Source organism: Thermobia domestica, chromosome 16 (genome assembly GCF_964235325.1).
Source record: "Thermobia domestica chromosome 16, izTheDome1.hap1.1, whole genome shotgun sequence".
Lineage (NCBI taxonomy): Eukaryota > Metazoa > Arthropoda > Insecta > Zygentoma > Lepismatidae > Thermobia > Thermobia domestica.
In genome coordinates this window covers 25,081,107-25,097,097 of record NC_137469.1, presented here as the reverse complement: position 1 = coordinate 25,097,097, position 15,991 = coordinate 25,081,107, and the positions used below count along the sequence as shown (strand labels likewise).

General features: G+C 37.4%; 1 protein-coding gene across 1 annotated transcript in view; it reads left to right on the top strand.

The window, feature by feature from the left end:
* LOC145672952 (lipase member H-like) overlaps positions 1-15,991 on the top strand; it is a 69,333-nt gene that overhangs the window by 25,378 nt on the left and 27,964 nt on the right. Inside the window, exon 3 of the mRNA XM_081742203.1 lies at positions 9,204-9,466. Coding sequence (XP_081598329.1) covers positions 9,204-9,466 — 263 coding nt within the window. The remainder of the gene's footprint in view (positions 1-9,203; positions 9,467-15,991) is intronic.

Genomic DNA, 15,991 nt, shown 5'->3' with positions numbered 1-15,991 from the left:
AGGGTAATACTCCTGGAAGTAAGTTTCTCGCGAGCCACACTAGCCAGCTGTTTTAAGTTGGTCACAAAATTTATATCATTGGGGTCAAGGGGTCAAGGTTTAACACAACGAGCCCTTCGGGGCTTCTAGCGTGTCCCTCCTACTCATCTTCTTACTACTACTACTACTACTACTACTACTACTACTACTACTACTACTACTACTACTACTACTACTACTACTACTACTACTACTACTACTACTACTACTACTACTACTACTACTACTACTACTACTACTACTACTACTACTACTACTACTACTACTACTACTACTACTACTACTACTACTAGTCGTCTTCATAAAAGTAAGTAAATCACTTTTTTGAGATTATTTTCATCTTATTTTAATGAAAAAAGTTACGAAAATTTAAAAACAAGTAAAGAAAAACTCCGTGGCTGGGTTTGAACCCACGCCAGAAGCGATTTTTGTTACTAGCTTGTAGCACAAGCACGCTCAGCCACGAAGACCGACAACAGCTGTATGTATGCTACGTGGCAAGAAACAGATAACTCCAGCCAATCAGAACCGTGTATTTAGTTCATACTTCCGGGAGTATTACTCTCCCGAGCTAGTTCTAATGCTCTGACTAAACTTCGAAGCTTCCTCGGAATATGTTTTTAAAAAAATGTGAAATAATGATGTCACAGATCACTTTCCTAGTGGAAACTGATCTACAGAAATACTACATAATGAATTGAAGAGCAACGGCACTCTCTAATACATTATTAAGCGAGAATAGTGGAAATATTTTATTATTGATGTATGTTTTGATGTCGTGCAGATGGGCTGCTAATAGAATTGCAATCACTCTGATTATTAGAAGTTCTTTAAGTTTGGGAATTTTATTTAATGACGTATGTTTTGTTGTTTATAAATGTTTAAACGAAATCTAGAATATTATACTGAAGCTCGGTGCCCTTCGATACTCGGGCCCCCAGCCAGTTGACCAGTTCGCCCTATGTAAAGTGTGCTACTGATTAATATGAACAACAAGTGAAATATGCATTATCGTAAGGATCGTTCTACTAAAAGATCGTGTTTTTTGATATCCAAAATTGTCCCTTGAGTGCTTTCGAAACGTTTTTAAGTATATTTTTCTTTGTCCAATGATTTAGAAAGTCGATGTATATAACTCGGAAGTCCAAAGCCTATGCAACGTAATATATCACAAGCAGTGTCGTATTTACGATTTTGTTTCTTGGGGCTTTGCAAACTTTATTCCTGAAAATGTGAAAGCTCCGCAAGATATTTCATTTACTTTAATATAGTAAGATTTCGTGGGGGGGGGGGCTTAAGCCAGGAACCTTCCTTAAATACGCCACTGATCACAAGCTAAAAAACAAAGGTCTACCACCAGGCCCGTAGCTAGCCCAAAAATGTAGGGGGGCCCGGCTGAAGTTAGGGGGAGCCGATCCAACCAAAGTTATATAATTCATCATCACCATATTATAATTCATTTGTAAGCCTACCGTAAAAATTTTAGGGGGCCAGCAAAAATTTGGGGGGCCGGCCCTCCCTAGACCCCCCTGGATACGGGCCTGTCTACTACCAGTAGCGTACGCATGAATTTATTTCGGAAGGGGTCCAAATTCAATATGAGGGTATTTTATATTAAAATTCCCAAAATTGCCCCTAAAATTAGGCTAAATTTACACAAAATTTTAAATTTCGAGGGAAGGTCCGGACCCCCAGGACCCACCCCCTCTACCTGTCTACCACTATGCTACTTTGATCCCAATAAGGTGAGTTCGGTGTATAGATTTTTGTTTTGGAATACAGGACGCGAAAGTTGACCAATCATAACTCATGAACTCTAAGCTTGCACAATAATATTTCTCTCACTTGTGGAATTCTACCATCATGCCAAGCTTGATATGGATCGGATGAGCTTTGTGTATGGGTTTTTCTTTCGAAAATATGATGCAAAATTCGACAGCTCGTAACTCGGTAACGGTCAGCCTTCGTAATATGACATTGCCTAGGCTTATATACCGGGTTAACGTCTACCATTATGGTAAATATGATACCGATTTAATAATTAACACATTTGTGAATTTTCGTTTTTGAAACTATGATGTTTTTTTTTCTTCACCCATAACTCAAGAACTATAACCCTGCACTGTAAAATTTCAAATGATTTTATAGTACGTGAAGTCCTAAAACTATCCCAAGTCTTATTTAAATTGTATCAGATTGATGTAAGGGTGTTTTGTTCTCGAAAATATGGCGCAAAATTCAGCCACCCTTAACCAGGGAATCGTAAATCTGCACAATATAATATTAAATATGCCTGCATAGCAGGTCAAAGTATACCATAGTACCTACTTTGAGCCCGATCTCATGAGTTCAGCTGAACCTGTATGATATAGTGTCCTTGATTTTTAAGGGCAAAATCTAATGTAAAGTAGGGGTCTGAGGTACCCCACCACAGTATAAACGTTAGTGTTTTTTTTTTTAATTTGGTAAACTCTCTCCTATCAGCTTTTCGTTTTATAAATTTTATGTTTTGTATATACAGGGTTAGCCTCAATGATTCATCGGGTTTCAAAGCAGTGTTTAATGGGAAGAATACGACATACAAAGAAGGGTGATATTGGAAAAGATAGACACACTCAGAGCTGGGTTGAGATTTGATGAGGCCCTAAACTACTGAAGGTAATGGGCCCCTTTATGAGTCCAGATGAACGTTGGACCCTATATACAGAAATGAAGAAACTAGTGATATTTTAGGAAGCAGGCTATCAGAAGAAGCCCCATTACTTACATCATAGGGGCTTACACAAAGAAAGCATCGTAGCTATATGTAGATTTTACTTTATTTATTGCTTTTCTAATATTTTGAAAATTTGCATTACATTTTTCTTTAATTTTTGGGGCCCCCAAGATCGTGGGGCCCTAAGCTATAGCTTGTTTAGCTTATACGTAAATCCGGCACTGGACACACTCACTAAGTTTCTGGTATATACCGGTACTACAAATGTTCAATGTGTTCGCCCTTGGTCACCCAGCACACATCCAAACACTAAACCAGTTCCGTCCATATGTTCATCAGCAGTTTTTTTGTCAATGTCCGTCACAGCAGCAGTGATGCGTTCCTGCACTTCTTGGAGTGTTGTTGGTATTAAAGGTATTAATACCATAGGAAGACATCACATGGCGTGAGATCTGGCCCAGTTCACGGCTTGCACCAATGGCTGATTTTTGTAGGCTCCACACGAAGTTCTGTCTCACACACTCCACGATTTCCTCCGAAACACGCGGTCGCCCGTGCTTTTCCCTTTACACACACAACCAGTATCACAATGCAATGCAATTTATTATAGCAACATTCAACATGAATTTATAACTCATGGCAAGCAAAAGCAATTTTTGTTTTAAAAAAAGTGGTTAAAAATCAAGTATTACTCTGTTATTATTGATTGAGATAGCATCATTTGTGTTGAGCACCTGCCTGTAATGTGATGCGATTTCTAAACAGACAATAATTCTATACTTGCTTGTGAATATTTTGACAGGCGATTTTCTGTCCTCGATACTTTTACCTTTTAATATTGTGTCATGCAATCAGCGAAGGGTCCTTGACGACTCCCTTGGCCTAGGTTTCTCTAAAGCTAAGGCCGACCGCGTATGCAGACAGTATGGCACAAACCACCGCGGGCTATCGCTCACGTCTTGCACATCGACTCATATATCGCGAGCTACACGTTGGGCATCATGCGCTCCAGGAACGCTTCATAGGACTTGACACTATAGTAATTTGTATCTAGAGTCATTGTGCTTTCAGTACCACGCTTGAGATACTCGATAAAATGTCTACATGCCATTCAAATGCTTGGGTTTATTTCTAAGTAGGGGTGTGATTTCATTCCATGTATAGCTTGTTTCAAAGAAGCTTAACCATGTCGGTCCCGGCGTCCCCCACAGGGGACATAAAATATGACGATAATTTTATTTCTTTACATCTTTAAAAATCAGACTGGCAACATTGAAAACTACTTACAAGGGATGATCCATCTATGATCATCCCTTGTAAACAGTTTTCAATGTTGCCAGTCTAATTTTAAAGTTGTAAAGAAATAATATAGTGTCGTCATATTTTATGTCCCCTGTGGGGGACGCCGGGACCGATATGGTCAAGAATCCACCCAGCCTCTGTAAAATACATACCTGGAGAAACGTCGGAAGTAAATGCAGTCCCGCGTCGAAATGATAGCTACATGATGTCCCGTAAATGTCAAAGTGAATAATGTGAAGAGCCCTTCAGTCAGTGATGATTTGATAACATTTTTCCTGGAAGGAAAGTACAGTTCAGTAAACGGGGGGATGGGGGTGAAGGTAGTACTGCAAAAGTACTGATAACCCTCATTGAGTGCTATTTAAGATATGCTCCGTGCGAACCCGGAAATTTTTGTTGAGAGGAGTTCAAAACAGTGTTGGGTAAGTTACTTGTAAAAATGTAACGCGTTACAAGTTACTTTATTTTGTCTTAAAATGTAACGCGTTAGTAACGCGTTACTTGCCTCCAAAAAGTAACCGTTACTTTACTTCGAAAGTAACGCGTTACTAACGCGTTACTTTTAGGTCCGAAACTTTGAATATGTGAAAAAATCTTATTACTTCAGTTTTCCGTACTGCAATTACTACCGCTATTATTATTATTATTATTATTATTATTATTATTATTATTATTATTATTATTATTATTATTATTATTATTATTATTATTATTATTATTATTATTATTATTATAGCACGTTCTGAATCGACTTATGTAAATACAAGGACAAATTTTTACTTGACCACTACATGAACATTTTAATGTAATATAACATTGACTAAAATGCCATACTCCGTTACTCGTAGGGATGGATACGAGTGAATTCGAGCAAGTTTTCTTTGAAACTCGATTCGACTAGAAACAGACATATTTGAGCTCGACCCGAGAACTCGGCCTGAAAAATTTCTCCAACTCGACTCGAAATTGGGTCGAGTTTCGAGTCGAGTCGAGCCAAATCTAGTGTATAGTTTCGAGTACTCTCTTCAAGTATCTTACATAGACAATATAATTATTATAAATGGTACTACTACTACTACAACTTCTCCTTCTTCTCATTATTATTATTATTATTATTATTATTATTATTATTATTATTATTATTATTATTATTATTATTATAACAACACTGGGTATAAACATGAAAGATAGGCGGTTTATATATGAATACTAAAAAGTAGTTGATTGCCAACCTCGGTAGTCGTGAAGTCTAGGAGTCAAGGACATTGTTCACGAGCTTCTGAATTTGGGTGAGGGTCTAGGTTGAATATTCGGGTTCGAGCCAAACGTTGTTAAAAGTTATAGGGCACTAGCCAAATATCTTCAAAACTGCTCGGCTCGGGTTTAGAATTGTCAACGACTCGAGCGGATCGGTTCACAGCTCCTTCACTATCGACTCAAACCGGGAAGTGAGCAGAGCCAACAACTCACCCAACCGAGTTGGCTAGAGCCCTTTGCTCAGTTGAATCGAACCGAGCAGATGGCTTATCCCAACCAAGCCAGCTCGACCGATGGTTCACCCCAAGCGAGCCGGCTCGAGCCATCGGCTTAGTTAAGCCGAGCCGAGCTAAGCTTGCTATAAAAAAATCTCTTGTTTTCTTGCTATCGATACGAGACGAGATGCGAGCAGTGTCCCCTCTCGTGAACAACACTAAAAGTATTTCATATTACTGAAGCTATTACTTCATATTACTTACACTAAAAGTATTTCTCATGGCTTTCGCTTTCCAGTGTAATCAGGCTGAGATTTCAAAACGAGTTAAAACGAGCGAGCCATAGCAAGATATTTATCAAACTCGACTCGACACGAAACTCGACGCCAAAAACAGTGAATCGGCTCGGAACTCGACTCGAGAATATTACTTTTGACTCGACTCGAAACTCGACTTGGATTCGAGTCGAGTTTTAGCTTGACTCGTGCCCATCCCTATGCGTTAGAAAAACTGGTTGCTTATTATTATTCTGCTAAACTAATTATATAATAATAACAATGTTGCTATGTAAAATTAAAAATACAGAATATAGAGAGACATTACATTACAACTAAGAAAATGAGAATAGATGAACTGGGGGTGAATCAAAATTTGCCAATAACTCTAAAATCGATACATGCTTTTTAAATCTAGTTGTTCCAAAGTCTATAATCAACGGGACTTTAGGATACGCAAACTGATCTAAAAGAACCCTAATATTACATACGATCAATATTACATCAATAAAGTATGTCTGCTCATCAGAACACAGTTTATTCATATTAAACCCTTACTGAATGTCGTTAATTTTGGCACCCTAGTTGTTGATAAATATTTCCCGCAGCGGCACCACTTTACTTTTAAATTCTGTTCAGCAGTGGCGTGTTTACGATTTTGTTTCGGTGGGGCTTTGCTAACTTTCGGGGGAAGGGGGTTTTGCCTGAAAATGTGAAAATTCTGCAAGATATTTTATATACTTTACTATAGTAAGATTTTGGGTGGGCTTAAGCCCGGAAGCCCCACCCCTAAGTACGCCACTGCTGTTTACCATCATCTTCAGCTTTTAAGAAAAAGTATTCTTTCAAATGTTCGAACGAAAAAATATTTTCGTTCTCCATCTTTATAAAAACAACACCATTCAAAGTAAAATAGATTACTAGTACCATTCCACTCGTAGTTCACTCACTGAACGTATTGATTTGGAGTTGCCAAAATCTAAGACATAATATTCCAGGTGCTTGCAATCAGTACATGTAATTTCCCTGAGGCTGTCCTCATCTTCCAAAAACAGCAAGTGGCATTTTTTTTCTTATGTAAATAAACAAATCAAATTGTATCTATGAAAGCCTACCAACGTAAAGTTCGTAAGGCGAAACAGGAAAATGCACATCGAGATTTCCCGTTCCGCCTTGCATTAAGATGAAAAGTGATAACAGGTTTTACATGCAAATCCCATTGCTAGAGGTCATAAGGCGAAACGGGAAAAGGCGAACAGAGCAGGAATTGTCGGTTACTGACATCGTTCATGTTCCATTATTCCATTCTGAGAAATTCACTTACAGGAAAGAAATATTTGTTTCCGAAAAAAAACATACATATATTGTAGTTACTCATCCGAAATGTAACGCGAAAAAAGTAACGCAAACTAGGTGCGTTACTTAAAAATTTGTAACGCGTTACCGTTACAGTTACTTTGGAAAAAATGTAACGCGTTACTAGGAAACGTTACTTAAAAAGTAACGCGTTACAAGTAACGCGTTACTTGCGTTACGTTACTTCCCAAGACTGGTTCAAAATATGTCAGTTCCAATATCACAAGACACTACGCCTACAGAGGGGTCTAGGTCAAAACTCCCACACTGAAGAAATGTCAAAACGCCCACACAAGTGGTCATAGCTCCCACAGAAATGGACAAATCTCCCAAAAGCATGAACGGTCAAAACTCCCACAGCAAAAACCCCCACAATCAAGAAATGTCAAAATGCCCACTCAATCGGTCATAACTCCCACATAAACAAACAAATCTCCCAAATGCACGAACGGTCATAACTCCCACAGCCAAAACCCCAACACACAAGAAATGTCAAAATGCTTACAGTATCGGCCATAACTCCCACAAAAATGAACAAAACACCCACATATAGCAACGGCCACAATCCCCACATAAATGGACAAAATTCCCACACGCAGAAATTGTCGCAACCGCCACATAAATGGACAAAACTCCCACACAATCGGACAAATCTCCCACACTTTGAAATGATCATATTTGCACGTCTTGTAAGTTTCACACAATAATGAAAAGAAGTACAAGGGGATTTGTCAACTTATCACCTTCTCCACTTTGGATCATAAGCATTTTTTGGACTTTTCTAAATTATTTCAGCGTGCAACCAGGATCATTTCAAAGTGTGGGTCATTTGTTCGATTGTGTGGGGGTTTTGTCCATTTGTGTGGCTGTTGTTACAATTTCTGCGTGTGGGAGTTTTGTCCATTTGTGTGGGAGTTTTGTCCATTTATGTGGGGATTGTGACCGTAGCTATGTGTGGGAGTATTGCCTATTTGTGTGGGAGTTTTGTCCATTTGTGTGGGAGTTTTGTCCATTTGTGTGGGAGTTATGATCGTTCGGGGTTATGGCCGCTTACCTGTGTGGAAGTTTTGGCTGCGGAAGTTTTGAACGTTCGTGCATTTGGGAGATTTGTCCATTTGTGTGGGAGTTATGACCGATTGTGTAGGCGTTTTGACATTTTCTGATTGTGGGAGTTTTGGTTGTGGGAGTTATGACCGTTCGTGGATTTGGGAGATTTGTCCATTTGTGTGGGGGTTATGACCGTTTGTGTGGGCGTTTTAACATTTTTTGAGTGTGGGAGCTTTTACCTGCTCCCCTATATAGTACAGTATTGAATCTATGTTATTCTGCACTAGAAAATATGATGAGTTTTAAGTAATGCTCCCAATATTCTCATAAGAAAAGATAGAACTACATAGTTCCTATGATAAAGAGTACAAATGAAGTCTAAGATCAACTTTCTATACTGCATCAATCGAGTCCCTGCTGAATAACTATAGTTTTATCAAGAAAGTGTACAAATATATGTCGATTTACGAAGTTTTGAAGGGAACGGACACAGTAAGCCCACCCGTGCCCGTGGGGTATTTGGTAGCTTCGGGCGGGGGAGGGGAGAAATGTACCCCTGAATTCATAACTGCTAATATTCACATACCAGTTTGAAAAGTAGGACTATTTACCCACCGCAGGTTCTTATAAAGATATTTAATTGATTTAAAATATATTTGTCAAGAGGAATACTTGACAAATAACGAGAATGGAGACAGTTAGTGACCAAAAATAAAAGAAATATAAAAGAAAGCTCGATATAAACAAGGGCGCCCATGTTGTGATTTCCAAGGGAGGACAAGTATAAGCGACATTTCAAAAATAGTTTCAAATTTTGCTGTAACTAATGTAAAAATTCTATTGGATTTTCGATACTCTGAAGTAGTTTCCTCTAGGGGGGAGGCGAGCGCCCCACCTTGCCTCCTGATGGGCGCCCTTGAATATAAATAATTTTTAAATATGGCTATCTCGTAAACACTTCTATTAAGGCGTGTTATTTTCTTTCTTTCTTTCCAGACGATATAGGATGTGTTCCTGTATCAAGAAACTTGTCCAGAAATCGAGGCTTATTTGACCATTTCGAAGCCTTGGATACTGATTTTCTGCTCTATACAAGATCCAACCCTGATGAGCCTCAACGATTGCCATTTGATAGTCCAGAAGAACTGACAAAGTCCAACTATGATCCGAAGAAACCAACCAAATTCATTATTCACGGTTTCAGAGGAAGTGGCAAGCTGAAACGACCTATTGCTAACAAGAATGCATTCCTCACGAAGGTATTGTACATATTATGTCTTATGTAAACATATATTGTACTATTATTTCATGTATTATTATTATTATTATTATTATTACGTCTTCTGCCTTTCCGCAGGTCTTGAGACTAATGAGGGTTTTTTTAAAATTTATTTATTTAAGAGCTCTCATTCCGGCAAAATTAAAATACCGCTAATATTACAGTAATTATGGGATATATTCAAATAGATAAAAGATAATTGAAAAGTGGAACAAGAGCGCCCTAAGCAATATTATTTTGAGTGAGGTACCGTTATCACAAGTCACCTAGTGGCTTTCCGTTTTCAGCTGTTTAGAAACGCGAAAATAAATGCCAATATTCAAAATGACTCGAAATCGAAAGCAGATAAGTGAGTCATGATAACGGTATCTCATGTAAAATGACGTTGTCTAGGGAGCTCTTGTTCCACATTTCTATTATCTTTTATCTACTTGAAGATATCACATAATTACTGTAAAATTAGCGGTATTTTAATTTCGCCGAGATGAGGCCTCTTAAGGTTTGGGTCTGGAAATGTTGATTCAACGTTTCTCGGTCTTCAGCTTCCTCTTTTAAAACCCAATATCTTCTTCTATTTTTCAAATCATCGATCTTTTGTGTTGTATTTCCTATTCTTCGCTTTTCTTCCATCTTTCCTTCTATGACAGCATGAATAAGACAATTTATTAACAGATGTGTCCAATCCAATGGGTCTTCCTACGAAGAATGCTGGCTAAAAGCGTCCTCTTCTCTCCTATCCGTTTCAAAACATCTTTATTTGTTACTCTCTCTGTCCAGCTTATCTTCTCCATCTTCCTCCAACATCACATTTCGAAGCCCTCTAAATACAGATTTATTCAAAAAGAAAGAACAGATTTCAAACATTTATTTGTTCCAAACTACAAAAGATAGAAACATGATTTGAACGTTACTTGATTAAGAAAAGTTTACAATTTATTGTTAGTAATTATGGTGTGCATTCAATATACAAATGTCAAAACGGTGACTCATTTATTGCCACACACGAATCAGCTTCAACAATTCGATGTCGTAGACCTTCAAGAGTGTCGGTCATAAGGAGGATAAAAACACGGTCTTTTACGTAACCCCATAGACAAAAATCACACGGAGTGTACGAATACGCTCGATATTCTCGTTCGATGTGCGTGGACTTCCCGTGCATTTTCCTTTGCAGATACAACCATCTTCTACGAATTTTCGATGCCACTGTTAAATTTGCTTATGATGCGGCGGTTGTTTATTAAATTGACGGCGAAATGCTCGCTGAACTGCAACAATGGACTAAAGTTTTGCCATTTGTAGCACACAAAAAGACTTCTCCTGTGGTGACGCCGCCATTTCACTACAGACAAACAACAACAAACAACAGCGCCAATGCGGCCGTGATTGGAACTTCTATCCGGGCTGTTTAAATTGTTAACTTTTCTTAATCAACTAACGTTCGAATCATGTAGTTGTCATGTCATCATGTCATCTTTTGTAGTTTGGAAGAAATAAATGTTTGAAATCTGTTCTTTCTTTTTGAATAACCCTGTATTTCTTCTCTAACTTCCCTAATGTCCAAGTTTCTGAACGACACAGTCGAATATTGCGTTAGTCCAATATTAAGCCGTCTAGTTAAGTGTGGTCTTTTCTTGTTGAATGCCTCTTTGACTATGCAATTGTTGACCTGATCTCTTTGGTGTAGTAAGCGTCTTTCTTCAAAGTACTTCCCGGGCACTTCAAATTATCGACCTCTTTAAGTCCTGTGTGTTGTATTTTGATCTGTAAGGACTCGTTTCCGCGGATTATTCTCAAGACTTTCGAGTTTTCTATGCTGATTTCCATTTCGAATAGTTTTCCAGTGTCAACTATTTTGTCAATCATCTGCTGTAGTTCTGCTTCCATTCTAGCTATAATAATCATATCATCTGCATACCTAGTCTTGTTATAACAAGATGAACTTCTTTTTCATTTTCAAAAGGTATGTTCAGAAATTATACGCTTTCAAAGTCTTGACTGGAAGACCCATCGGAAAACGACCATTAGGAACCCTAGGCGCAGATGGGAGGACAATATTAAGATGAATCTCGCAGAGATAGGAATACAAAGTAGAAACTGGATCCAATTAGCTAAGGATAGAAGTCAGTGGAGAGCTTTTGTGAACGCGGCATTGAACCTCCGGGTTCCATAGGCCATAGAGTTAGTTATGTTCAGAAATTAACGTTATTGATTGCGTACGCACTTTAATTGTTTCAATACGCCAAATATTTGTTTTCTAAGTTCAATGATTTACATGCGAAAGTGTTTTCTTTTCTTTAAAATTAATTGGAATTTTAATATTACGGTTTTACTGTGTTTCAAATTGAATTCGGGTTAATATAGACTAATTATTCTGCCAAAGCCTTCAGCATGCTGTACGTTATAAGTTAAAATCATGCTTAATTAAAACTCGTATTGTTTACATTATATATATATATATATAGTTTCCTTGTCCACCAACCACCCCCAAACTCCGTACATATCCATTTATGCAATTATTCAAGGATTTCGCTATACACAACAATTACACTGGACAACAAAAAAAGACTTGTTGATTGTTTCCTTTCCCAAAATAATTGATTATTACTACAGTGAAACCCGTATATGTTGGCCACCATCGGTTCCATTGAAAAGTGGCCAACTTAAACAGGTGGGCAACTTACACAAAATAAATGTGATTGGTGTATTTTTTAGAATAGGACTTCTAGTATTATTTGATTGTAAAATTTTAATAAGCAATGGCAGAACAGCTACTCTCAAATAATGTATATAGAGTAATCATAATTATATATGTAGTTAACTACCTCTTGTTAATGATCTACAAGTGTTACCCTCTGAGCAAAATATATTTTGAGAAAATCTTTCTGAAAATATATGTTGAGAGAATTCATATCTCAGAACCTCCGCTACCTTTCGAGAACCGTCAGGTACCAATAGTTGACAATTGAGATGGTTAGCTTTAACCTGGAGAATTTTCCGGAATTACTAAAGCTCTCCACTGATGAAAGAAGCCGATATAACTAATTGTTTTACGAAAACAATCAGGTTAAATAAATACGTTCAACAATTTCCTGAATTCCCGTACGAGTTTTCTCTTATTCACATCTTCCTTCAGCACCCCCTTTATTAAGGTAGGGTTCTATCTATTGACCTTCAAGAACAAATTGTGGCAACACATGCTTCTTTATCTCCAGTCACAAATACAGAACATCTACCTCTCACGTACGGAAGAGTTAAGAAAAATAACACAACGATATTTTGCGTGGCCAAGATAAGCAGGTAAATTTATCATTATCATCATATTGTAAACATTGCTTCAATGTGGCCAACTTCCAAGATAGACAGGTGGCCAACTTACAGAGTAATAAGTAACGAATGTCTTATTGGAAACAGCAGGTTCAAGGCGAACCAGGCCAAGATAAGCAGATGGCCAACTTAGAGAGGTGGCCAAATTGATAGGTTTTACCGTAATTGTGGGGCAAGAAAAACAAATCTGACCTCACATTTCTTTTATTAGCTACTGTTTTTGAAAAACAGCTGTTGTAATGTAGCATTGAATGTCAATACTTTATGTATTACATAATACGTATTACCATGCGTATTACGTATTCAATGCCTTTACAAACTGTTTCATTGACCCCTGTTTGATATGTAACGGAGGCAGGAGGATGTTCTTAGTAGGAACTAAAGAGGGATGTTGTATATTCTTTTCACCAGGCCGGAAATTCCTTCTTGGAGGCCACATCCTTCTGATGTAATGGGAAGACCTGTCCCGACTTTCCCATTCACAAACAAAAGAGCGGTATTTCGTGAAAATCCAATTGCAACCCTAACACAATAGCGATGACTCTGCATAACTGCCAATAATGAATATTGTACTGAACTGCTGTGAATATTTCTTTCGTGTTTTGATATGTTTCCGGCGTATAGATAGTATATCCAATAGGCACTAATGGAAGATAATTGGAATTGTGGAACAGGACAGCTTTCATACTAAGAGCTGTCTATGAACTATCTCCACTCCTGTGGTTTGTATTTAAAATGAAATTTCTTCATCAAACCAATTACCGGTATATCATGACAAAATACAGGGTATCCTGCTTTGTGAAATATCAGACTGCTTTTGACGATTCCTATTTATTAACACTTTTAAGGAATGGAACTTATTACAAGATGATGTGAGTATTGATGAAGCAAGCCCAGCTTTTATTTTAGGCACCTAAAGATCACGAATGAAATCATTAAGTTCAGTGTGTGAAAGTAGGCATGGGTCCTTCAGTGTTGCACTGTGCGGCACAATTTCCGTATGAGGGCCCTTGTGCTGTCTCCATGTCATCTGTGTCTTCTTCGTCTTGAACACTCTATTCGTTTGGTGGACTAGGTACAGGGAGATCTTTGCCTTGAGAGATCGATCTGGGAACTGACAGGATTTTGGGGTATTGTATTATATATATATATATATATATCCTTTCTTCTTTCTGGACACTCCGGGCGTTATTCAGAGAGGATTCATTAATCAAGGGTTAGTCACAGACTGGTTAGTAAGCATACTAACTCTTTACTAACGAAGGATCACTTTTTGGCATTCAGAGTCTATTTGAGTACAACTAAAATGGTGATTTGGGTATGATTAACTGATATAACCCCAATGCATCGGGTGAGAAAAATAAATGTGGCAACTACGGAAAAATAGATCAGCGCATGCGTAGTCTGTAAAAATGAAAATACATGAAATACGAAATATGAAATGTTGTGTCAAACGCTAAACCGTGGGTAAAAGATTAGCCTCTGCTCTAGATTAATTAGTCACATGTGATTAACTTCGTCATATACTACGTCCTAATCATTTATTCTGAATACAATTTTGATAACCATCCGTTAGTCATCCTCGTAGTATAGTGTTAATCAGACGTCGAAACGACTCTGCATAAGGCCCTCCATGTCTAATTGGCGGTACCAAACAAAAACAGTCGTTGAAACGATTGGTTGGCCCTCTCCACACCATCGGAATGCCAAACTTCACTAAATGACCTTGTTTTCTAACCATGCATACAGATCCAAGCAGCAACTTCTGCAGCATATATGAGGTACCTGTAGCTTGTAATGGCCCCTACTGTCACACCAAAATAGTTTTTAAAAAAATGCTGTTCCCACAAGCGGAGTCAATGTACATTTCTGCTTTGCAAATGTTACTTCAAGACACACATAACATAAATTGATTGGACTGCTGATACATTGATAATGCATGTTGCTCTTTTTGATCACTCATCACCCTTTAACATAGATACGTGGATGGAAACAAGAAAACCATCATTATAAATACAATTTGTGTCGTTGTCAATTTAGTACATTTTAGTATACTTAAAACATTATTTTTTACTTGCAAACTAGAATAAGAATAATGATGTCACCATATTCGATATTGGAATGGTTTTTCGCAGGAACATTCCCAATATGCCAACGTGTCAGTGCTTCGTGCTCTCCCAAGAGTCACTCAAGAGGGCCCCAAACGTCCAGAAAGGGACCTTTTTTTTAAAAAAAGGAAATTTTCCGATTTTCTTAAATTTCCCTTTTCTTGTGCGTGATAGCGGCACGGTCGATGTAGAATTCAAAAGCATACATTATTCTATCGAGAATGACGTATTAACCATGATAGTCTGATGAGCAGTGTTGTAGCAGTACCTATTAATAACAAGGTCTTCACAATTGCCTGAAAACACACCCATTACTCACTAAAATTGGCTGATTCTTGAAACCAAGAGCTAACGGTACCATTTCATTGCTCATTTCGTGTTTGTGGGACTTGATTTAACAATTTGTGACTAAATTCATTTTAATAAACATTTTCAATGTTGACCGGTATTATTCAAGGATTCGCTATACACAACAAGTATTCAAGAATTTCGCTATAACTGCATTTATTCAAAGATTTCTTTATACATAATTATTCAAGGATTTCACTATACACAATTACTCAAGAATTTCGATATATACAACAATTATTCAAGGATTTTGTTAAACACAACAATTATTCAAGAATTTCGTTATTCACAACGATTATTCAAGGGTTTCGCTATACACAACAATTATTCAAGGATTTCACTATACACAATTATTCAAGGATTTCGATATATACAACAATTATTCTAGGATTTTGTTATATACAACAATTATTCAAGGATTTTGTTATACACAACAATTATTCAAGGATTTCGTTATGCACAACAATTATTCAAGGAGTTAACTATACACAATTACTCAAGGATTTCGATATATACAACAATTATTCTAGGATTTTGTTATATACAACAATTATTCAAGGATTTTGTTAAACACAACAATTATTCAAGAATTTCGTTATTCACAACGATTATTCAAGGGTTTCGCTATACACAACAATTATTCAAGGATTTCACTATACACAATTATTCAAGGATTTCGATATATACAACAATTATTCTAGGATTTTGTTATATACAACAAT